Source organism: Mugil cephalus, chromosome 22 (assembly GCF_022458985.1).
Source record: "Mugil cephalus isolate CIBA_MC_2020 chromosome 22, CIBA_Mcephalus_1.1, whole genome shotgun sequence".
In the NCBI taxonomy this organism is placed as follows: domain Eukaryota; kingdom Metazoa; phylum Chordata; class Actinopteri; order Mugiliformes; family Mugilidae; genus Mugil; species Mugil cephalus.
Window position 1 is genome coordinate 449,171 of NC_061791.1, and position 24,030 is coordinate 473,200.

Sequence of the window (24,030 nt, forward strand, 5' to 3'; positions counted from 1 at the left end):
CCATCCATCCATCCATCCATCCATCCCTCCATCCATCCATCCATCCATCCATCCATCCATCCATCCATCCCTCCCTCCCTCCCTCCCTCCCTCCCTCCATCCATCCATCCATCCATCCATCCATCATTCCTTCATCCATCCATCCATCCATCATCCATCCATCATCCATCATCCATCCATCATCCATCCATCATCCTCCATCCATCCATCCATCCATCCATCCATCATTCCATCATCCATCCATCATCCATCCATCCATCCCTCCATCCATCCATCCATCCATCCATCCATCCATCCATCCATCCATCATCCATCATCCATCATCATCCATCATCCATCCATCCATCATCCTCCATCCATCATCCATCCATCCCTCCATCCACCCATCATCCATCCATCCATCCATCCATCCATCCATCCATCCATCCATCCATCCATCCATCCATCCCTCCATCTCTCCATCCATCCATCCCTCCATCCATCCATCTATCATCCATCCATCCCTCCATCTCTCCATCCATCCATCCATCCATCCCTCCATCTCTCCATCCATCCATCCATCCATCCCTCCATCTCTCCATCCATCCATCCATCCATCCATCCATCCATCCATCCATCCTGATTCGGAGGATTTTCTTAGAATCGTGGTGTTTGAATGTTACGGCCGACATGTTTCTGTCCTCACTTCTTCCTGGTATAAACTCTGATCACATGCTGCTGCTGTTTTCTCTGCAGACACTTTTTATTTTATTTTTTACCAGAAGCTTCAGTCCTGTGAGAGCTCTGCTTGTCTCTGAGTGAATCATCATTACTCCAGCTTCTATCTCTGCGTGAAAACTTCCAGCCGAACAGTAAACACACCTTCTCCTCCCGTTCGCCTCCTTCTCTTTCTTTATCTGCTCGGCTGGTGTCCGGTGAGTTTATTTATTTATTTGTGGCAGTGAAATGAAGAAGCTCTGAGAGAGAAGTGGGTCACAGTCTGAGAGCAGCGGGAGGAACGAAAACAACATCCTCCACTTTAACTCTAAGGCCCCACGGAGAAAAGTTTCAGGATGAAGGTTAAAAAGCACCGGTCACCTGGTTACCATGACGACGCCTCCTCCGTGTTGTTTGGAAATAATCATCTGTGTCTTTGTCGTATTTAGCATCTATTTGGTGTTTGTTCAGCATCAGTTCATTTATTATTTTACATCTCGTAGCAGCAGTACTGATCTGCCTCCTGTCTAATTTTCATATTTACATATTTATTTGTAGTAGTTGATTCATTGTTTGTCTCTTTGTGGCTGTTTTTTGTTCTCTGGTCTATTTTTAGCTGCTTTCAGGCCTTTTGAGTCTCTGCTGTGGAATCTGTGTGTGTTTTAAATCCTTTAGATGGAGTCTGAGGATGGAGGGTCTATAGATGGAGGGTCTATAGATGGAGGGTCTGTAGGTGGAGGTTCTGTGGGTGGAGGTTCTATAGATGGAGGGTCTATAGATGGAGGGTCTATAGATGGAGGCCGGTCTGGGTGCAGCTTTGAGGCGGACCAGCAGTGCGGGACACTCGGGCAGGACTTGCAGAGTTTCACCGCTGAGCCGTGAAATGAAAAGTAGCAGCTGATGCGGGCGGAGCTCCGGGGGTCGGGGTGGGGGATGGTCCGAGCCGCCGACCAGCTCCAACTTTACCGGGGCTTTGGGCTGAGCTCGGCCCGTGTTTGCTGTGCGGGGACCGGGCGGAGCGGAGCCGGAGCCGGAGCCGGGGGGGAGGAGGCTCGATGCCGCCGACATTAACACACAGCCCCGCTGCCTCTGTCCATGGTGCTGCTCACTCACTGTTTCTACCGTGAATAAGTTTAAACCGTGTTAAAAACTCTAATAAGACACGTTTTATGAGCATCTCGAGGGAAATTCGCGCTTTAAACTTGTTGTTCGCGTCGAGTTAATAATAAATAAATAAAAACTGCCATTTCTGATCTTCATCAACTCTCTGATCACATACTCACACGTGAAGCCACGCCCCCGTTTGCGTCTTGTCCAGCGCCCATTGGCTCTCCTTCCCGCCGCTCCACTTTCGCAACTCCTAATTGGTCAGCGTTTACCGCCCACCGTGCCCCTTCGACCAATCAGGACTCCGCTTGCCAGCGCAGGGCTGGAGGAGGAGGAGGAGGAGGAGGAAGGTGTCGGGGGTCAGGCGGAGAGAAATGGGGGAGAAGAGGCTGAATGTGAGAACAAACTGACTCATTTGGCCTCTTTGTGTTTGAAGAAGGGGAAACTGCAGCTGGGCAGATCGGACCACGGCTCTTCAGAGACCGAGTCCACATATTCCTCTGCTCCTTCTTCCTCGGCCTCCATCTGTCTCAGGAAGTTCAGAGTGTTGTAGTTGAAGCTGCCATTTTTAAAAGTGCTGCTCCAGAACAGAGATCATCTGTCAGAGCAGTAAACAAAGCAGCTCAGGCTCCGTCCGGATAAACGGAGGAGAACACACGGTCCACACCAGTCATTCTGTGAAAAAATAGTTTGGATCAAGCTCTTAAAATAACCTTTTAATCTCTTGATTGATTTTTATTACAGCGTCAATAACTGTCTCAGTAGCTTTTCTAAAACATGACGTCCTGTGTTCAGGGATCAATATGTTGGGATCCACCCGGGAGCACTTTAAACTCTGGGTTTTATTAAAATTTTATGGCATTTATTTCCAGTATTTGTGTGTTTTTTATGCTTCAGGTGCTGATCAAAGTGTTTCTGTCATAAACTCAAATGATCATGAAGGAGTAGATGTTAGAGGATTTATTTCTTCTGTTTTGGTGCCGGCCGAGCGCCTGGAGGGATTAAAACAGAACTAATGACACATAATCAACTTATATGAAAGCAGAACGTGGAAATGAGGATTTCACACTTGTCCCACTCTGTTTTTTTTTAACCTACTTTTAAATTTCTAACTATAGTGTTTTTCTCGTTAACATCATCTCATTGTTTCTGTGTTTAAACGAGTTGTGTTTCTATTAAGAATCATAAATGTGTTAAAGTACAGAAAGAATTGATCCTGAGGTTGAAAGGAAATGATGTAAAGTTTTATTATTCATGGTTAGATGAGAGGATACGGTTCATTTAATATGTAGCTACAGAATTAACACTTACACAACTTTTATCTATATTAATCTTTTTAATCTTCTACACGTCCCCTTTGTTTCCCTTTCTAGTTCTTTTGCATGTGTTTGTAGTCGTGTCGCTCTCTGTTTCATTGTCCTTTCTTCACTTTATATAATTTTATTTTCCCGTCTCTGCTCGTTTTATTTGGATTAAATGTGAGACTTTTGTTGTCGTGTCTCTGAGGTTGTTTGTACTTCTTTTGCTTTATATTCATTTGTGTTGTGTTTCTGTCTCTGTGTTGTTTCTTGGTATTTTTTCTACACCTGTATTTCTTTTTTGGTTTGTTTCGTGTTCTGCCATCGTGGTTTTATGCACCTTTGTTGTGGTTGATTGAGTCAGATTTGGAATAACTTTGGATAATTTGTACTTTGTTGTGGTTGTTTCTTCATGTTTGTACGGATCCTTTGAGTCAGATTTGTGTCGGTTAACAGACACGTTGCAAGTTTCTCTGTCTCTTGTTTCAAGTTTCCACATCTGTATTTCTTCTCTTTTGGGATTTTCCTGTAGATGTTTTATATTCTGCTTGTCTTTGTGGTGGTTGTTGTATTTTTCTCCTGTTTGTAAGTATCTTTGTAATCATTTTGAAGCTTTGTGTCGGTTACAGTCATGCTGCATCTCTTTGTTGTCTCTCTGTGTCTTTTCACTGTTGTTTTTTGTCTCTTTATTTTTTGTTCTGTAGTTTTTATGTAAAATAGTTTCGTGTCTTATTTATCTTCGTGGTCCGTGTACGTGTCTGTTCATGTCTCTTTATAACCTGTGGTTGTGGTTGTTTTGTGAGTAAAAACACATGACTATTTTTTATCAGAAAATACAATTGACTGTTTTCTCCCCTCGCTCAGTGCGCATGCCCAGTCAGGAGGGGGGTCTGCTCCATCCGGGAACTTCAGAATTACCGTTGACAGCCGAAGCGCAACTTTTCCCCAGGCAAAGTGAAATCAAGCCGCGGACTCGGACAAAATATAGTCCGTCGTTTTTCAAGTTAAAATTACCGAAAGAAACGCGAACCCGAACCGGACTCGGACCCGTCGACGTTCGGCCGAATTCCGGAGAGGATCCGACCGAGGCCTGAGCTCTTTAAGCCGGGTTTGGAGCACTTTTTCGGAGACGAGGCGGAAAGTGGGTGATGAGTCCTAGCCTGTAAAAAAAAAAAAAAAAAAAAAAAAAAAAGAGGAGAAGCGAGAACTTGCTCTGCGGCCCCGGAGTAGTTCTTCTTTCCGACTGTTATTGTCGCTTTAAGAAAAATAAATAAATAAATAAAAAAAATCTGTTTAATTCACTTTAAACTTCGTCTCGGCCGCGTCGAAAGTGGGAGAAAAGTGGTTTCCCGGTCGGAACATGGAACTACAAGGCCTGCAAGAGGCGCTGAAAGTAGAGATCCAGTGTCATCAGGTAAATGAAAAGATGGAAAGCATCGTCTCCGGGTTTGGGTTTGGGTGGCGAGGGGGGAGGGAGAGAGGAGAGAGTGAGAGGAAGATGGAGGAGAGGAAAATGTGGAAATGTGGAGGAAGGAGAAGGAGGTGAACACTCCGAGGAATAACTATGCGACATGTCTTCTTCTTCTTCTTCTTCTTCTTCTACTACTGATGCTACTGACCGATGCTAACGCGGCGTCCACTTCCAAGTCTGATTAACTCCACTACTTTTTCTTGTATTTGTATTTATTTTGTTCGGACTAATTGTTGGTAGTTCGTCCATCCTCCCCCCTTCTCCAACTAGAATTTGGAGCTGTAATGCGGTGGTCGGCGATCGGGACGCGACCTGAATATTTATGAGCTCGCTCTCCGTGGCTATCATCCCCATCCTTCTTCTTCTTCTCCTGCTTTGTTCCTCCCTTTAAACTTGAGACACTTTGCTTTTTTTTTATTCACATTTCGCTTACAAACTAGTTGCACAGATGAAGCAGGACCCACAGGTAAATATTCCACCGTGATGTGTGTGTATTCTTGTTATTTGTGCCGCTCTCCTCCCTCGGCTAATCTAATCGTCCCCCATCGGATCATCGGGGAGTGAACGAGAAACTTTATCAGCATAAATCTGCTCCTGTGCTTCCTCGGGCTCACTCCTCTTTTTCCTCGTTTTTACCACTTTAATCCAACACAAACACCACCCAGCACATGCTCATGTTTGCTGCTAACTTTTAAATTTAATGTATTTTTTGTTGTTGTTTCTATTCTATTGTAGGATGGAGAGCTTAAGAGACAGCTACACGACAGGCAAACAAGAATAACAACCATAAGCGACAAACAAGTAAGCTCCTTTTTCATTTATTTATTTATTTTTTATTATTTATGCCCTTTGTTGAAGCTTTTCCTCCGGCTACACTAACTCGCCTCAGAAAGCTACAGGATGCTCAGGAGAAAGCGGCTAAAGCTCGTAGATTTTCCATTTATTTCACCGAGCTGTTCTTGTGTGTTAGCTGAAATGCTAGCAGGCTTGTGTCTCGTCTCGACGCTGAAAGTTGTGTAAAAAATGTTTAGCGTCCATTTTGAGTGGGTCGACATGTTTCTGGAGAGTAACCATCGGAGGCTAATAAAGCTGCTTTTTCTTTAAAAAGAATCAAAAATAAAAGCTGACAATTTGTCTTAAACGTATAATTATCACTACGTTGTAGTTGTAGGAGCTGGATTAATGTGAAGCGGTGGTTTTTTGGTGTTTTATTTTATTATTACTTTACACTTTAAGTCCTGCTGGTGTTATTTCTTCGCGGTCACGTGATGTGAGCGGTGCATTTGATTCGTTCACTTTTTTTTTTTACGTTTTCACTTTTTTTTCTATTCGCAGCTAGTTTAACGGTGGGGGGCGCGGGCGGGGATGTGCTGGGGGGTGGGGGGGTGAGGGGGGGGTCCGGTGGTAACTTTGGAGGATGGGAGACAGAGGAGGCCGAGTGCTGGTGTTCAGCACCACGGTCAGTTCCTCCAAGCTCCGCCCGGGGGAGGGGTTCGCTAGCTCCGGGATGCACCGCCCCGCCGGTCGGTCCCGGTCCGGAGCTGGAGCACACACAACTCTACATACAAGGAGACAGAAAGAGAAGAAGAAGTAGATAAAAGAGAAAAGAAGAAGAAGAATAAAAATAATAACACTAATCTAAAGACGTTGATATTTATTTATCTAGTTGTTTTAACTTAGAGACGGACTTTAATTGATCTGATTTCCTGTGGAGTTCAGTTTAAACTTGTCTAAAAAAGATAATTATTGTTCTAATTATTAGTAGTATAATAATTAGAATAATCCAGACACTTATGAGGATCTGAATCTTTGTTGTATTATTATTATTTTTCTTCCATCTTTCTTCTTCTTCTTCTTCGTCACTTTGGTTGTGGAAGCTTCCATTTTGAGAGAGAGAAGGGGGGTGGTGGTTTTCTGGCCCCTCCAACATGGAGAGAGGGGAAAAAGTCTGCAGAGTTTCATGCAGGAGGAGGAGGAGGAGGAGGAGGAGGAGGAAGAGGGGAGGGGGATGGGCTCCCATTCATGCCTAACATTACCATTTTGATTGCTTTGATGGTGTTTTTGGTTTGGAGGAAGGGGGGATGGGGTTTGGCAGGGACAGAGCCCAGTCAGCACAGCCATGCTTTCATTTCACAGAGACACAGAGAAGCTTTCTATGATCCAACTCTTTAATTCAGCGCTTAATAACGAGGCCCCGTTAACACGCGTCATTGTGTCAGCGTTTGCTGTGAAGTTTGAGTGTGAATGAGCCGACGTCCTTGGAGGACGGACGTCCGGCTGGAGGTCATTTCATGGTCACAGTTTGAGGCCTGAAGACAGAGGAACTTTGTTTGTCTTATTTTCTGTAATAATAAACCCACGATGAAGGGAGAGATGTGACTGCGGTACATCCAGGTCCTCTGTCAACTCTGAGCAGAAGAAGAAGAAGAATGGATTCATTGATCCTCCGTCTCTGCTCCACTTGCTCTGTGTTGCGTCATGGCTCTAGTTTTTATTTTATTTATTTCTGTCTTTATTTTTAAACCCGCTTGTCGGATGGAGTTGTTTTTGTTCCTTGTTTTCTGGCGTGCTGGGGTCATCACATGGATCAGGGTCGAACGGTGACTAGTAGAATGTGTAACCATGGATACGCCAGCTTCCTCCAGCTCCTCCAGCCTCAAGTTAATCCACCTGTACAGAGATGTAGATTCTGTGCTTCCATATGTAACAGCTGCTTTTACTCAGCTCTGATTGGCTGAATCCGCTCATTATTTACAACAGAGGAGAAAAATACTTCATTCATCCCATGAGGAAAGTCAAGCATCCAGCAGCTTGTACACAAACACACACAGACACACACAGACACACACCAAATCAACAGAATCCACAGAATCAACAGTGTAAAGGGAGACTGGAAACTACACATAACATGTATTTACATGTAAAACCATGTACATGTACAAAGTTATGTCCAACTATGTAACATAACATTTTTAAGAAGATGATGAGAAAAGAAGAAGTTTGTATCGTCTTTGGTGAAAAACAACTACCTACGGTTCCTGAGCCGTTTGTTTCAGCCTTAATGAGACGTGTTGTGTTGTGGATGTGGTTCATCAGGCTGAGTTGTGCGTCCTGGTTCCACACAGTGTGTTGATACTGGTTTAGAGGAACTGATGTAGTTTTAGTGTTTCAGCTGTAAACTCTGTGTTTGTGCTTTACTTGCTTCATATTCATCCTGTTATTGTCTCTTCTGAGCTCAACAGTTATTGCTCTGTTTTTCTCTGGCTCTGAGCAGCTGCTCTGTTTCCTTTGTGTGTTTCTCTGTGGGACTCGAGTCTCCGTGTTTACAGAACCAGGTTATTCTCAGGAACCAGGTTATTCTCAGGAACCAGGTTATTCTCAGGAACCAGGTTATTCTCAGGAACCAGGTTAGTCTCAGGAACCAGGTTAGTCTCAGGAACCAGGTTAGTCTCAGGAACCAGGTTAGTCTCAGGAACCAGGCGGCGTCTTCTCTGGTGACCTGCTTCACGTTCAGGTTTACAATCACATTCCTGCTTCACTTCACTTCTGTTTGTTTGTGTCTCAATGCCCGGTCTCCCCCGGTCTCCCCTGGTCTCCCCCGGTCTCCCCCGGTCTCCCCCGGTCTCACCCGGTCTCCCCCGGTCTCCCCCGGTCTCACCTGGTCTCACCTGTCCATCTTTAACTCAGCTGGTGTTAATTAAAAGTGTTCACATAAACCAGCACTGGACATCTGACGAAGGAAGGAAGGAATAAAAAAGAAGGAAACAAAAGGAAAAAGGAAACAAATCTAAACTAGAATCAACTCAGAAAATGATCCTTCCTTCCTTCCTTCCTTCCTTCCTTCCTTCCTATCATAAGGTCTAAATTCATCAGACTGATCGTGTTTTATGATTATTTTTATCATCCTCTGGTCTCAGTCGGGATTTATTTACTTATTTTTTTTCCAGATTCTTGATGTGACACAAAAACAAATATATCCAGCCACTAAAAAACTAGTCAGACATGAACTCCTCATCATATGAAGCTGTAGCTGTGACTGTTAGGATGATTCATTTAAAGTAAAACCTCCCATAGATTCACAGGTTTGTACAGGTTTACATGTCTTCTCAGGTAGAACAGCTGGTTCCTGCAGCCAGATAAGACGTATGAGTCTGTAGAAGCAGAGAAGTGAAGGATGAAACATTGGTTTGAGGGTTTCTAATATTGTGACGAGTAAATACGAGTGCAGTCGCTCAGAGTTCGGTCAGTTTAACCCGTGAGCGGTGCAGACGACTTTAAACTGAAGCAAACACAATGAGGAGGTTTGAATACGTTCTAGACAACACTGATTCACATGTTCACAAAGCTCAACCCCCAAATCTGTGACATCGCTTTCAAGTCTCTGTTCATATTATGAATCACAGGATCCAGTTCCAGAGCTGAATCTGAAGGATCTCTAGGTGGTTTGGAAGGAAATGAGGGAACGTTTCTCTGGTTATTTGGGTCATTTTCAAGTGTTTCTATTTAAACGTCTTTAAATTGAAACATGACGTGACTCTTTAAGTTGATTCATCCAGGATGAAGACGACGATGTCACAGAGACACTTCCTGAATCTCTCTGATTGGCTGACGGGTTTTAACTTGAATGTTTGGTGTTGACTTGGTGGAGGATGTTGAGTCTCAGGAGTTCAGCTCCGTCTCTAGTCCTCAGCCGATCGTCTCGTTCTTTCTTTTAATCGTTACTGGAAGGCACCGCTCGGCTTTAATTAACAGCTCCGTGGCAGGAAATCCTGCGATGACTCTTCCCCAGGGAGGACGTCTGTCAACCGGAGTCAGACTTTGATTCTTTCTGCCTCCATTCAGGTTGAAAAGGTTGAGGGTTGTTTTCAGACGGAAGGTAACGTCTAACGGAGCAGTCGCAGCTTTTAGGAAGATCCACTGAATCATTCGACACTTTAACGAGGGAACTAACTAAACCTAACCTACTAACTAAACCCAACTAAATCCTAACGAGGGAACTAAACCCAACATAGAGAACTTAAAGTGCTTCTTCTCCTCCTGAATATCTGAGAACACGGAAACAACTTTAAATTCTCTGCACATCCAGAAATGAAGATGCTGCGTTTAGCTTCCTCTTCTCCTGGAAAGTTGGTTTGTGTGGAGCTGAACCTCCAGGGAAATAAAAACGGTCGAGAGTCTGGTTTGGAAAAAAACTCAGCCTGTCGAGGGAAAAGTGGAAGTTGGTGAAATCGATTGAATTGTCTGGTTGAAGGAGGACGTTCTCTGCAGGAAACCACTGTTTTCTACTCGTTTCTTTCTGCTGCCGACCGGAGGGGAGAATATCTTTTATATTCAAGCAGGATGTTTAGCTTCAGGTTTAAATCACAGCTCAGTCCAACAAATAAGAAGCTCAGATCTCTCATCTAGTCCTTTGTCATTTTTAGGTTCAGTGATTTTTAAAATAAATCATAAAATTATTAATCGTTAAATTATTGTTTGTAAAACAATTCCTGCCAGTTTTTCTAGTTATTCTAGGGATTAAAGCAGAAAACATGTGTTTAAGATGCAGCTTCGCAGTAAAGAGCAAAAACATCGGGTCTGAACAAGTCACTTAAAGTTTCATCAGTGAACAACAGAGTTTAATGTGATTTGCCCTCCAGCCCAGTAGGTGGTGGTAATGCACCTTGTTGCTAATGAAACCAAAAGATGTGGGAGTTTAACTATCTACAGTTTGTGTGCTAGCCGATGTTAGCCTAGCAACGAATTTTGAAACTTTAGTGGTTATTTGTTGATTTACCGAGACGAGGAGCTACGTGCTAGCATTACTCTATGGTAGAAACAACCATGTCAAATAATAAAAGCGTTAAATGCTAACCCTGCTAGCATGTTTTGTTTGCTAAAAGTTCCTGTTTCTGTTAGTTGAGGCGCTGACAGACGTGCGTTCAAGCTTAGCAAACTTACTGTTAACTGTTGCTGGCAGGCTAGAAAGAGCTGCTGTTAGCTAGGAGGCTAGAAAGAGCTACTGTTAGCTTGGAGGCTAGGGAGAGCTACTGTTAGCTGGGAGGCTAGAAAGAGCTACTGTTAGCTGGGAGGCTAGGGAGAGCTGCTGTTAGCTAGGAAGCTAAGTGTAGCGCCTCCATGACATGTTTTGTTCTGTGTTCAGTGAAATAATTTGACGCTGGGCTCAGATGAAGCCGTAAACGTCTCAGACGTCTTCACCTTGACGTGACTGAGAGGACAGAGATTAGAATCTGGTCCTCGTTGAACCTCGTTTCTTCCCGTAAAGGCCAAAGCATCAGGAGACGCGGCCTGTTGACTTTTTCCTCCTGATAAGGTTTTTCCTGCCGTCGCAGCGTCTCGAAGCGCTTTGTGGCAGATTATTTTGACAGTTACCATGACAGCAGCGTCTGAGATTTCAGCAAAGAGACGTCCTCAGAAACTTTGGACGACAGAACGAACGTCTTCACAGTAAAGATGGAACATTTAGAGGGTTCGATTCACCTGCTCATGAATATTTAATCAGATGAAATATTTAGTCCAACGCACCAGTTATGAGCAGATTAGATGAGATTAGATGAGATTAGACACTTATTCACCCGGAGGATAAATTAAACAGACGTTTTGGTTCTGAAGATATTTATTCTCCTAGCCTCCCAGGTAATAGTAGCTGTTCCTAGCTTCCTAGCTAATAGTAGCTCTGTGTAACCGCCTAGGTAACAGTAGCTCTTCATAGCCTCCCAGCTAACGACAGCTCTTTTTAGGCTTCCTAATAGTAGCTCTATGAATGGATGAAAGGAGCCTCCTGCTCGGAGGAAAAGCAGCTGCAGGAATCTCAGCTGATGAAAATCCGATGCAACAACATCAGGCTGACGAGGATCATTGGAGCAGCAGCCGTCAGCACGTTGCTCTGTGGGTTAATTCAATCACATGTAGCTACTACTGTAGGAGGAGCTACTGTTAGCTGGGAGGCTACGAGGAGCTACTGTTAACTGGGAGGCTAGGAGTAGCTAGTATTAGCTGGGAGGCTAGGAGGAGCTAGTATTAGCTGGGAGGCTAGGAGGAACTACTATTAGCTGGGAGGCTAGGAGGAGCTACTGTTAGCTGGGAGGCTAGGAGGAGCTAGTATTAGCTGGGAGGCTAGGAGGAGCTACTGTTAGCTGGGAGGCTAGGAGGAGCTAGTATTAGCTGGGAGGCTAGGAGGAGCTAGTATTAGCTGGGAGGCTAGGAGGAGCTACTGTTAGCTGGGAGGCTAGGAGGAGCTACTATTAGCTGAGAGGCTAGGAGGAGCTACTGTTAGCTGGGAGGCTAGGAGGAGCTAGTATTAGCTGAGAGGCTAGGAGGAGCTAGTATTAGCTGGGAGGCTAGGAGGAGCTAGTATTAGCTGGGAGGCTAGGAGGAGCTAGTATTAGCTGGGAGGCTAGGAGGAGCTAGTATTAGCTGGGAGGCTAGGAGGAGCTAGTATTAGCTGGGAGGCTAGGAGGAACTACTATTAGCTGGGAGGCTAGGAGGAGCTAGTATTAGCTGGGAGGCTAGGAGGAGCTAGTATTAGCTGGGAGGCTAGGAGGAGCTAGTATTAGCTGGGAGGCTAGGAGGAACTACTATTAGCTGGGAGGCTAGGAGGAGCTAGTATTAGCTGGGAGGCTAGGAGGAGCTAGTATTAGCTGGGAGGCTAGGAGGAGCTAGTATTAGCTGAGAGGCTAGGAGGAGCTAGTATTAGCTGAGAGGCTAGGAGGAGCTAGTATTAGCTGAGAGGCTAGGAGGAGCTGCTATTAGCTCTGCTCCAACATGGAGGAGATAAAGAAGAAGAGATTTCCAGGTGAAAAGTAAATGAAATAAAACGCTGGGTGGTGGGATCAGATCTGTATTTTGTTAAATTTCATGAAACATCCCAAACAGAGCTTCAGCTTTTCAGAACAAGTCGTGCGTGTTCAAATTGCAAATGAGATTTTCTTTGTTAAAAACTCCAATAAATGTTCAGTCCTGCTCTAAATCTCCACCAAAAGCTTCAGCTTTAGTTTCTAATAACTCGTCTGGGTTTTCACTCAACTACTGAATCTGTAGCTGCTTCTAAAATGTGTCTCAGTTATTAACATTATTTAGATTAGAACGACGTCTCTACTGAGAGTAAAGTTCCTTTATTAAGCTCAGTCTCATTTTACTTTTCACTTTCTTTTCTTTCACTCATTTAATTTAAAAGTTTCTAATTTATCTGTTTGATTATTTTTGTGACTTTTTATTTATCTCATGTATGAGGAGAATATAGACCTGAAACAATAATGAATGTTATTAATAAAAATAGAGGCGTATAAAGCTCAGAGTGCTGGAGCAGACAGGAGGCGGTGGCTGTACTTTCAGTCTCATTTCAGGCATAAACCAACATTTTTCCTCGTGTTTGTTGCTTTGGAGTCGACAGAGTCGGCGTTTGAGTTAAACCCAGGGAAGCTTTTCTTATTTAAACTGCTCCTGAAGCAGAGAGAGTTTCTCCAGAGAACAGAGAAAAGGGAGGAATGTTATTGTGTTGCCGGAGCAGCTGGTTCCTCCTCAGCTCCTGCTGCCCAGGCTCATTCACAGCTCCCTGATTACAGCGGCTTTTTGTGTTGTGTGAGGAAGTGCTTCACTCGTCCGGCCTTTTTTAGGAGCAAACAATGGGCTCAGTCATCCAGCTAAACAGACATCAGCAGAAAGAGGTCAATTATGGGAAAGGACCGAGGAAGACGCAGAGACACCTCAGCGCTGGTCTGATTAGTCTTTGTTACGGAAACCGTTTCATAACTCGGTCGGGGGAGAGATTGGTCTCCCGCCGTCCCACGTTTTAAAATGTGAAGCCTCTTTTCACCGAGCGACGGAGAGAGAACATTTAGTCCCGACAGAGCTGCTGCTACTCGTCCTCCAGCTGCGTCAAAACAGAAAGAAAAACTTCAAACCGCAGGAAAATGTGTTTTTTTTTAATCTGGTATTTAAATGAGAACAGTGAGTGGGAGTGGCCTTCATTTCCATTCTCCTTCCAGGCCGGCGTCCCACGATGCCCTGCTCCTTATTTTTATGCATTATTGAGTCTCCTCGTGGAGGACGCTTAGAAGGGAAGAGGCCTCGCCATAAAAGGAAGTACGACTCTATATTCAACAAGGGCGACTTCAAAAGAGCCTTTGAAAAATTGATCAGGTGAAGCTAAAGTAGATCTCAGGCCGAGGCCTTTTCATCAGGTTAGAACTCGCAGGAACACGGCTTCTACCACTTTAAGAAGATCACATGTTTGTTTTCCTTAGCAGAGCCAGAATAACTTAGTTTGATTAACTGTGTCTGGAAAAAAAGTAGAAATAGGGTTCAAACTGTTAAAAGTTTATCTCTAAGGCTCGGAGGCTAGGAGGCTAGGAGGCTAGCAGGCTAGGAGGCTAGGAAGCTAGGAGGCTAGGAGGCTAGGAAGCTAGGAGGCTAGGAGGCTAGGAAGCTAGGAGGCTAGGAGGCTAGGAAGCTAGGAGGCTAGGAAGCTAGGAGGCTAGGAAGCTAGGAAGCTAGGAGGCTAGGAGGCTAACTAGAGCCTCTTCTTCTCTTAGCTCCATGTCATCGTTTCATTTCAGACAAAGGTTTGACATGAGAAGACATCAGACGTCCTCTGTCCCCGTCCCAGACCTGATCTCAGAGTCTAATGGTCCTTTACTCTGGTTCTGTTTCACCTTGGTCCTGGTTCGGTTTCATTCTTTCAGATCAACTTTACAAACTGTGTGAACACGTTGGAGCTAAAGACTAGAACCATCAGATCCAGGAGGAACAAGTTAGAAAACCACAAACATGTTGAACCAACCATTTCTAGAACTTAGAATGTAAATCTAACCTGGACATTTCTAAAGCTGATCAACACATTTACTTATTTACAACTATTTCCATTCAAACTATCAACTATCATGTGTAGCTGGCTAGCTCTCTCCTCCTGCTAGCTCTCTCCTCCTGCTAGCTCTCTCCTCCTGCTAGCTCTCTCCTCCTGCTAGCTCTCTCCTCTTGCTAGCTCTCTCCTCCTGCTAGCTCTCTCCTCCTGCTAGCTCTCTCCTGCTGCTAGCTCTCTCCTCTTGTTAGCGTTTTCCTCCGTGAACCACACATGACGACAATTATCATGAAAAAGCCTCAGTTATTTAGAACCAGTCTAGTTTTACTTGGTCTAGAAACACGAGTTAGAACCTGATCTATAGGCTGAAGTTTGTACTGAAGCTGAAGCGTCCTGATGCTACGTGGTGTGATTTTAACCAGAGGGTTAATATCTGCTCTGAGACTCTCATCAGTTCATTGTTGTTGAGTGACAGCCCACGCCTGGTGCCACGGCGACGCCTCCTCCACCACCTCCCTTTATGTGTGGAAGGTCACGGGGTGGAACATCCCATCATGTCACTGTGACGGTAATAAAGAGACGCTAAAAGTCCCCGTTGTCCATAAATCACTGTTTACCACCGCGTAGCTTTAACCTTTGAGCGCCTGCAGTACCTGACCTGTACCTGCAGGGGGCAACAGTGGAGGAGGAGGTCGGGGGCATCTGGACTGTGCTCTGTGGTTTTAGCTCTGTAGCTAAATGCTAACCCTGTTCTGGAGGAGTCACCATGATGTAAGAGCTTCACACGTCATTGGCCTGATGGAACCTGAGTCACAGAGAAAACAAGTTTCTATTGATAGTGAGACTTTTATAGCGTGTGTCAGACATTAATGAGTGAATATCACTGAAGCCCAGAGTCCACAATCAGAATAGTTTTAAATGTTAATTCATAACAAGGAGAAATGTCCTTAGTTTAGTTTAGTAAAGTTTATTTGAGGAACATCCATCTTTTTAAATGGTTCCCTCTGTTCTAACAGTCTGTAAACACGATTCAATAAAAGCAGATTTCCTGAAATATCAGAACCAAACGGAGACGTTCAGGCCTCAGAGGCTGCAGACGTGTCTTTGTTATTGTCTCCGTACCTGAACACTGTCGGTCTGGTTTCTGTTGAATAAGTTCAGGAGCGTTTGTTTGGCTGTTGGTGTCGTCTTTCTTTTTTCTTGTGGGTGGATTTGTTTGTCCTAAAACGAGCAGCGTCGCCGGTCTCTGCTCCGGGTCAGACCTGGTTCTGGTTCTGGTTCTGGGTCCAGATTCGCTGGTGTCTGGGATCATGTCTGCGTTAAGCTGTGATGAGCCGCCTCTGTGCGTCTAATCCCACCGTCCCTCTCAGACCTGATCTCATCCCAGATCTTAGCTCCGGGCGCCGCTGCCTTAACGCTGATAATGCCTCTAGTTTGTGGGAGAATATAAGCTCAGAAAATCCCTTTAATCGAAGCAGCAAGCGACACAAACAACGTCCTGGAAAACGGCCGAGAAAAGACGGAGCTTCACAGAGAAAAGCACCTTATTTATCTCACACTAGAAAGAGTTAATAAAACTATCACCACAGTCTTAAACCCTCATTTACTGAACACGTCTGTATTTAATTTAATCACTTATTACTGTGTTTTTTACTTTGACCCCTGAGGCTTGAATAGAAAATGAAGTATCACATCTTAAATTGATTCCTAATTATTTACATGTTGCCTCATTTTAACTGTATTAAAACAAAATGTTTCATTTTAACGTGATAAATGTCTGATGTGACTTTATCCTTTAAGCTACTGGTTTAAATTCATTGTTCCCACAGTGGGAACGTGTGCTAACAACAACAATGATTCATATTTACATTCATATTTAATTAGCTATTTAGCCTTTTCACTCAGAAACTACATGCTAATCCAGTTAGCATACGTCTATGGCCGTTTACATTCAGTAAATTAGCTTAACAATTTTCACAGTTAGTAGCTAAATGTCCTGATTCTGATTGGATAGTCCTCCAACCAATCAGAGACATTCAGTCAGAATGTGTGGGAGGGGCATTTAGTAAGCCCCGCCCACACCGTGGATTAGTATCAAAGAGAAACTTTACAATGCAAACATTTGTGGTGAAGGGGACTTTGTGTTAGCGTGCAGGCTAACTCAGCGTCCGTGGCCCCTCTTATAACGGGGACTAGTTTAATCTGGACCTCCGGTAATAATCGTAGTGAGAGTGAACAGAGAGAAGACTGAGCCCTGAGAGGTCAGAGGGCAAACGTGGCTGATGTTTGGCTCCAGACGTTAGTCGGAGTCTGTGCTCTGAAGCGAGAGGTTTTCTGTGGTGGGGGTGGAGGAGCCTCCAGGGAGGGAGGGGGCTCTGGGCTTCATCCAGACCCTGATCATCTTCAAAGTTGGGGACATTCAGCCTCCACAGCGTCTGTGTTTGAAGCCAGAATGGACCCGGTCACAAAGATACGTTCACAGACGCTCAAGACTTTTATTCTGTCACATGATCTCAGGATGATTCTGGCTCTGGAGCCTCATTCTGACCCGATCACTGCAGTTTATGTGACGTGTTCCTGTTAATCAGCTAAAAGGTGCCAGTAGCTAATGAAGCTAACTGAGATTAAGAGCATCGTAAATGTTAAATACAAGGTACGAGGTTAAAAAGGGGAAAGAAAACTATAGAAATATCTTTAAAAAGCAATTTACAAATACAACACAGGTCAAACAGAAATCACTCACTGAGATTCACCTGTAGAAACAAAGGTTTAATTATGATAATAACACTAATTAATACTGACACAGAGAGTTAGTATTAGAACCATCAAAACACAGAAGCTTCTCCGGTCGCTTCTGATCCCAAACAAGACACACACAGTCAGACAGTAACACAACACAACAACACAACAACACAACAACAACACAACACAACAACAACACAACACCACAACACAACAACAACAACACAACAACAACACAACAACAACACAACAACAACACAACAACACAACACAACACAACAACAACAACAACAACAACACAACACAACACAACACAACACAACACAACACCAACAACAACAACAACAACAACAACAACAACCACAACACAACAACAACATCTAAGTAACTCCAGACTTCACCATTTGTTTCAAGAACAAATATATGAGGAGAATGATCACATTTAATAAATTACCCTTCAAAAAAACAAGAAAAATCAGTGTAACCTGGACTCATGTCTGTCTGGTCCTGGTTCTGTCTGGTCCTGGTTCTGACTGGTCCTGGTTCTGTCTGGTCCTGGTTCTGTCTGGTCCTGGTTCTGTCTGGTCCTGGTCTCAGTGTCGTGTTCCCTTCACTTCTCTGAATAAACCAGTGGATAAATTAGATAAATTAGATAAAAGTTCTTTTCAGTGAAAATCTTCTGCGTAGTTTTCGCTCTGAGTTGAAGCTGCAGAACAAGCAGAACAACAGCTGATGATTTTAGCACAAAGTCTAGAGAAGCTGTTTGTGTTTAAGGTGACATGTCCAGAGTCTGATAACATCTCGACTTCATTAAGAAGCGTCTTTAAACTGATACGAGAGAAGAGAAAATGCCTGTTAATCTTATTTTCTTTCATTCCTCAGAGTCGGTTCAGCTGATTCATTAGAATAAAGAAAACATGACATACGTAACGACGTTAGCCATTTAATTAGCTTCAGCATGAGACGCTGTTTATTTAGTCCACGTACAGGAAGTGTCCTCGTCACAGTAACGTGGAATTAAACTGAAATACATACAGGAAATAACAGGAATATTAAACAGATCTGAACATTATTAACTGATATCAGGACGTTAAACAGCTGAACTCAGAGTCTGGTTATGAAGTGACTTTAGTTTCAGATCATGAATTATTAAGAAGTAGTTTCCTGTCGTCTCTTGTTGTAACGTCGTGTTTGCGTCTCCATCGTTCACGTTATTAACCAGAGAAGATGAAACCTGGTGATCTGATCCAGAATGAAGCCTGAATGTTTCCCTTCAGGTCCAGATGAGGTTTGAGCTTCACACCGTGTCCTGTCTAACACCTGGAGCTGCTGCAGGTGTGGATCAGCCTCTAAATCTGGCTCCTGGCATTTCACAGAATAATCAGCTTCACTGGCATTTACACAGAATATAAAAATAAAAAGGAAACGGCTGATTTTAATTTCACCTCTAATTGTGACTGAGCTGAAACTTTTTTTATTTTTTTATTGGCTCGTTTAAGATGTAGAGAAGCGAGATGTGTGTCTGTGAGTCACTCACCTAAAAATATCGGCCATATTTCCTCCAGTTCTCTCTGGTTCCTCCACGACCCCGTGACTCAGAGCTCCAGCTGGAAAGGTTTGGAAGCAGCCGGCGTTCCCGGCGTTTGGACGTTAGTCGGAGCAGAGCGAGGGCGGCCGAGCGTGGACGAGCGGCTGGAGGAGGCTCAGAACCACAAACACAACAGGCCTCAAACAAGATGGCCGCCAGCAGGCTTCAGACCCGAGGACAGAGCGTTTATCAGTCCACAAAGATTTCATCTGATTAGAACGCAGGATAAAGACTCTGATTTATATTATAATGTCTTCAGTGAGTCCGTTAAAGGGCCAGTGGGTAGAGGTTAGCGCCTCCTAGTGGTGTGGTTGTTGGTTGTTGGTAGCCGACAATTTAATTATTCACGGAGGCTTGAAAATAAACAGCAGCAGCTTCATGAACCAATCAGAGCCCTGGACACGAGTTGTGTTTGAGTAAATGCTGCATGATGCAACACGTCATTTTCTTCTGGTTTCATTGATAAAAGTCATTATAGGATTTAACCAACACACACAATTCAGCTCATTTTTTAACGTTGTTCCAACTTTGATTCCTCCAGAACTAAACCTCAGAGAGATTCTGACTTTGTGACCGATAGGAAAGAAGCTGTCGTGTTATATTCTTTCTATCGTGTGTAGCTGGCTACTCCCCGCGCATTCTCCTACTCTCTCTCCTCTCTACTCCTCCTAGCTACCTCTCTAGCACTCTCTCTTAGCCCTCAGCAGCTCTCTCCTGCACTTCTTAGCTAGCCTCTCCCTCACTCTCCCCTGTAGCATCCTCTAGATCTCCTCTGCAGCTCTCTCTTAGCAGCTCTCTCCTCCTGCTACATTCTCCCTCTACCTCCCTGCTACTTCTCCCTACTACTCTTCTCACAGCTCTCTCCTTGCTACCTCCTCACTACTCTCTCCTGCTAGCCTCTCCTCCTGTAGCATCTCCTCTAGCTAGCTCTCCTCCTGCTAGCTTCTCCTCCTCTAGCTCTCCTCTAGCTAGCTCTCTCCTCTGCTAGCTCTCTCCTGCTAGCTACTTCTCTCTCCTCTAGCTAGCTCTCTCCTCTGCTAGCTCTCCTCCTGCCTCTTAGCTAGCTTCTCCTCTGCTAGCTTTCTCCTCTAGCTAGCTCTCTTGCTAGCTCCTCCTCAGCTAGCTTCTCTCTCTCTCCTTGCTAGCTTCTCCTCTTCTCATCCTCTCTTCTCTGTGCTCCCTCCTGCTAGCATTCTCCTTTTCACCGTTTCTCTGTGCATCAAACATGACGACAATTATTTAGAGTCAGTCTAGTTTTACTTGACCTGTCAGATTTTATTGATACCGATGTCGTTATCGATTCTGCTCATCGAGCCGATTCTTTATTTATTCCCTGATCAGTTCCTCCTGTGAATCTTTGGTCTAGAAGAAGTGGTTTTGTGTAAACAACAGACATTTTATTGAGTTTCTAAACTAGAGATAAGAGCTCGTGCTCTGGACGTCTCATCGCTGCCCATCCCTCATCTACACAGGTTTAAAACTCATCTATAGGCTGAAGTTTTCTACTAAAGTTGAGACTGTGATGCATCTTGATGCTGCGTCGTCATGTGACTATCGATACGCCGACGACTCCTTTGTTTACGTTGGATATTTGAGTGACGGCTGCTGCTTGTCTCTGGTCTCTGGTTTTATTGTGCTGAGTTCAGGGCTGAGGACGTTGACTCTGTGAACACGGCGTCTCTGGTTCCTTATCGTACGCTGCTTGGATGTGGCCGGTCCCTGAAGATGACACGGTTCGTAAGCAGAGATCAGGGCCGCCGCGCTATTAATAGACCCGCCATGCTTTTAAATGTGTGAGAGCGTCTGTAAATAAACCGCTGCTCACTGGGAGCGAACACAACTGTACGAACTCGCTCTGAAACAGCCTCCAGTGCAAACATAAAGCAACGTGTTCAGCGCCGCGTAAGTGGCTGAGGATGCTGATTAAAGCTGAGAGGAGGGATTCTCCTGGTTGGAGCTCAGATTTAAGGATGAACACGCGCCACCTTTTTCCCTTTATGACTTTCTGACAGATTCCCAGAGCGTCGTCGTCTGACTGGATGTAAATATTTCCCCCTCGGAGCAGAGAATAATATGTTTGCTTCATCACGTCTCTGTGAAATGTGCAGCCAAGTTGCCTGGTAACTAAACCCGAGCGGAAACAGTCGACTTAAGAATCAGAATGCAACAAAAAGCAGCCGGAGAACGTCTTTGAATATTCATGTTCAAGGCCTCGAACCGGCCTCGACGCCGCGATCGAGTCATGAAGTCACGATCACAGACTCGTCCTCTATGTATTTATTCAATGAGATTTATCCAAATAAAATGAAACATTCAGGAGGAAAAGCTCCAACGTTCACATTTACATCTCAGCCCGAAAGACTTAATATAATGAAAACCTCCAGCGTGAACCTTTTGATTTAAATCATCTATATCGTGTTTGTTGACATCATCACATCCAGAGAAAATATTTGTGTAAGTAATTTGAATGCGCATCAAGATAACATTCATAAGAATTGTACTAGTTTTGTTTTTATTGATTTATAAATAAGTGAGAAATGGGTTTGGACATATAAGTTATATAAGTATATAGTAGTCTTTCTGCTTTTCACTGTTTAAAATTATTAAATATTATTTAAATTTACGTGGGATCATTTAGATGCATATGAGGAACAGGATCAAGCTGCAGAAAAGGTTTATTATTACGCTGTGGAAATATTTCCCTAAGATATTCACTAAAACCATTAAAGACCAGGCTGGAGAAGTTAGAGCCATCTAGTGGCCGGGTGGGAGATTGCAGCCAACTCATTTCTTTCTTCTGATTTTACTATAACCTGATCTGTTCCTCACGGAGGGAAACTCATTTGTTCGTCACCACAGAGCTGACGAATGGGTTGAAAATAGAGAAAGAAGAAGAAAAAAGGATGAGGATTAAATAAAAGCTGGATCTGGTGTCGCTAACAACCAGCAAAGAGCGACGTACGATAGATGAGACTTTAATTAGTTTTTCTTCCACATGGTGACAGGAAATACTCAAATATTTAAGTTTTATTTCTTTCTATGTTAATATATTATTATTTTTGTGGCCATTGAAGCAGCACATGGATCAGAAGGAAGGATTTATGTTTGAGATGCTTCGCCGTCTCTATGGCAACGCCATGCAGCCGACTGGATGTAAACAAACGTGTTAAACATGAAGTCTGCACCTGATTCCAGTGGAAGGAAGTAAAAAACCTCTGGAGGAGGAAGAGGAGGAGGAAGAGGATGCAAAGTGTTTTATTGTAAAAGCTGACATTTCTGCTTCGTCTGTAAATGAATTCAAATTAATTTCCTATTATTCCGTCTCTTATCGTCGGAGGCAGAGACGTAAACAGCGATGGGACAAAACCAATTAAAAATAATAAATGAGAGTTTGGACATTAGAGCCAGAGGAGGAGGAGCAGATAAAAGGCGCCGAGTCAGAGCTTTATTTTATTTTTATTTCACGTTTCCTCCGGCGTCATCGCACTAAACTCAGGAATTAACCCGATTTATTTGGGGCCAGCTGATGTGGAGCTGCTGCCTTCAGGCGTCGTGGTATTTCTGACCACCGTGTTTCTGGGAGATGAATCCTTGGCTGAGTCTAAACCCTGGAAAGAGCAAAGAGTGATAGTGAAATCCGCTCTGAAACTTCACGGGCTGAGAAAGAGAAGAAAAAGCCTCGGCACAGTTTGTTCCACCCTTCAGACGATGGTTCTTAAGAGGAAGCTCGTTTCCGTAGCAACATGCCAAATATAACAAGGCTGTTCACATAAAACATAAAAAGATGTGAAGAAGCAGCGTCTCACTCCCTGATGACATCCAGCCTCAATGCAATGACCTCAGCATCTTCATCAGAACTAAAAGGCCTGATGGACGGAGAGCAGTGAGAGGAGTCAGGGGTGGTAACCATGGTAACCCCCACTAATCATCACCCGGGAGGTAGAAAAACAAAGATGAAACAAAACTGGATCCATGTGGACGGAGACCGTGGAGACATCTTGGTCGTCTTCTTCATCCTTCTTTTCCTCGTTCTTCTAACTCTTCTTCTACTTCTTCTCAAACTCCTTCCTCCTTCTTCTTCTTCTTCTTTTAAAAGTAACTCTTCCCTTAACCACTAAATTAGCCTAAACAAGAAAAACAGCTTAGGATCCTCCATTAACCACGACATGGTAGCGTTAGCCACATACGTAGCATAAAGATAATATTAGCCATTTATTAGCTTTAACGAGCCTAAAGAAGCTAACGGCAGTGAAACTGAATCAGCTCCATGTCTGTCAGACTCTGTATAATGATGCATGTTAGCATCCAGGCTAACGCTGTCGTGCTACAGGTCTTTGCTTTTTGTTTTTCCTGATTAAATCTGAACGCGGGGAAACTGAGCGGACGTCGTAAAGCGAAGTTACGCCTGCGACTCCCCGGTCGCAGCAGCTGATCTGGAAACTATCTGCAGTTCTAAATTTCCCCAGCGTGAAGAGCGAATCCTCCTCTGTTTATCCGTGGGATCCCTCCCTCCCCACCTGCCTCCGCCGGGGAAGTGAGGAAATAAATAACGTTAGATTACAGATGACAAATAGATCCCGATCTGCCTGGGACCGGCCCAGCTGGGACGCTCTGCCTCCTGAATGCTAAACGCTTCTGTTTGAATATCTCCATCCATCGCACTCATTTCATCTCTTCTGTCTCTTTCTGTTGCAGAACCAGACGTTGTGCAAAGGCCTCAATGAGCTGCAGAACGGACAGGTAGGCTGGTGTTTCACCGTGTGGCTCAGGATGAAACACGCTTATTGTTTTATTGTTTTGTAGCTGGAATGAAATGATCTCAGATTTAGAGTGAAACTTTATTTCACTATTTTTCATTTCACAATTACAGCCTGAACACTTAGTTCCAAACGATCCCTAATGAAAATAATTACCCATTGGTTAGCCTTGCATAGCTTAGCATAGCTTAGCATAGCTTAGCACGGAGGCTGGCAGTAGAGGGAAAACTGCAAGCTGGATTTTACTGCTTGAACTCTGGATTCTCGTCTTCTTGTTTTTACCAGGTTGATTTTTAATTAGAGAGTTTCTTGCTGGAATGAAATAATCTTTGAACTTTTTATTTCATGTGATTCTGTGAAACACGTTAGACACTGAAGATAATGTCTCACAATGTCCCTAAATACAGAAACCACCAAACAACTTAACCTAAAACTCACTGATGATCAAATCAAACCATGTTGAGCAAAGTGGGCGGAGCTCTGAGTGAATGAATGAGTGAATGAATGAATGAATATAAATCAGGTCTCACTGGGACTTTACTTTGTACTGAGAAGAAATAAGATGAACTTCC

At 44.0% G+C, this 24,030-nt stretch overlaps 1 protein-coding gene across 2 annotated transcripts in view; it reads left to right on the forward strand.

Moving 5' to 3' along the window:
• The first annotated feature begins 4,098 nt into the window (after nucleotides 1-4,098).
• Nucleotides 4,099-24,030, forward strand: part of phf21b (PHD finger protein 21B) — a 33,421-nt gene continuing 13,489 nt past the window's right edge. Inside the window, exons 1-3 of one of the 2 annotated variants that reach the window (XM_047575659.1) lie at nucleotides 4,099-4,515; nucleotides 5,308-5,373; nucleotides 23,397-23,441. In XM_047575659.1, coding sequence (XP_047431615.1) covers nucleotides 4,462-4,515; nucleotides 5,308-5,373; nucleotides 23,397-23,441 — 165 coding nt within the window. In that variant the 5' untranslated portion in view covers nucleotides 4,099-4,461. Of the gene's footprint in view, nucleotides 4,516-4,544; nucleotides 5,039-5,307; nucleotides 5,374-23,396; nucleotides 23,442-24,030 lie in introns of those variants that run through there. The other variant, XM_047575660.1, reaches the window with a different exon arrangement.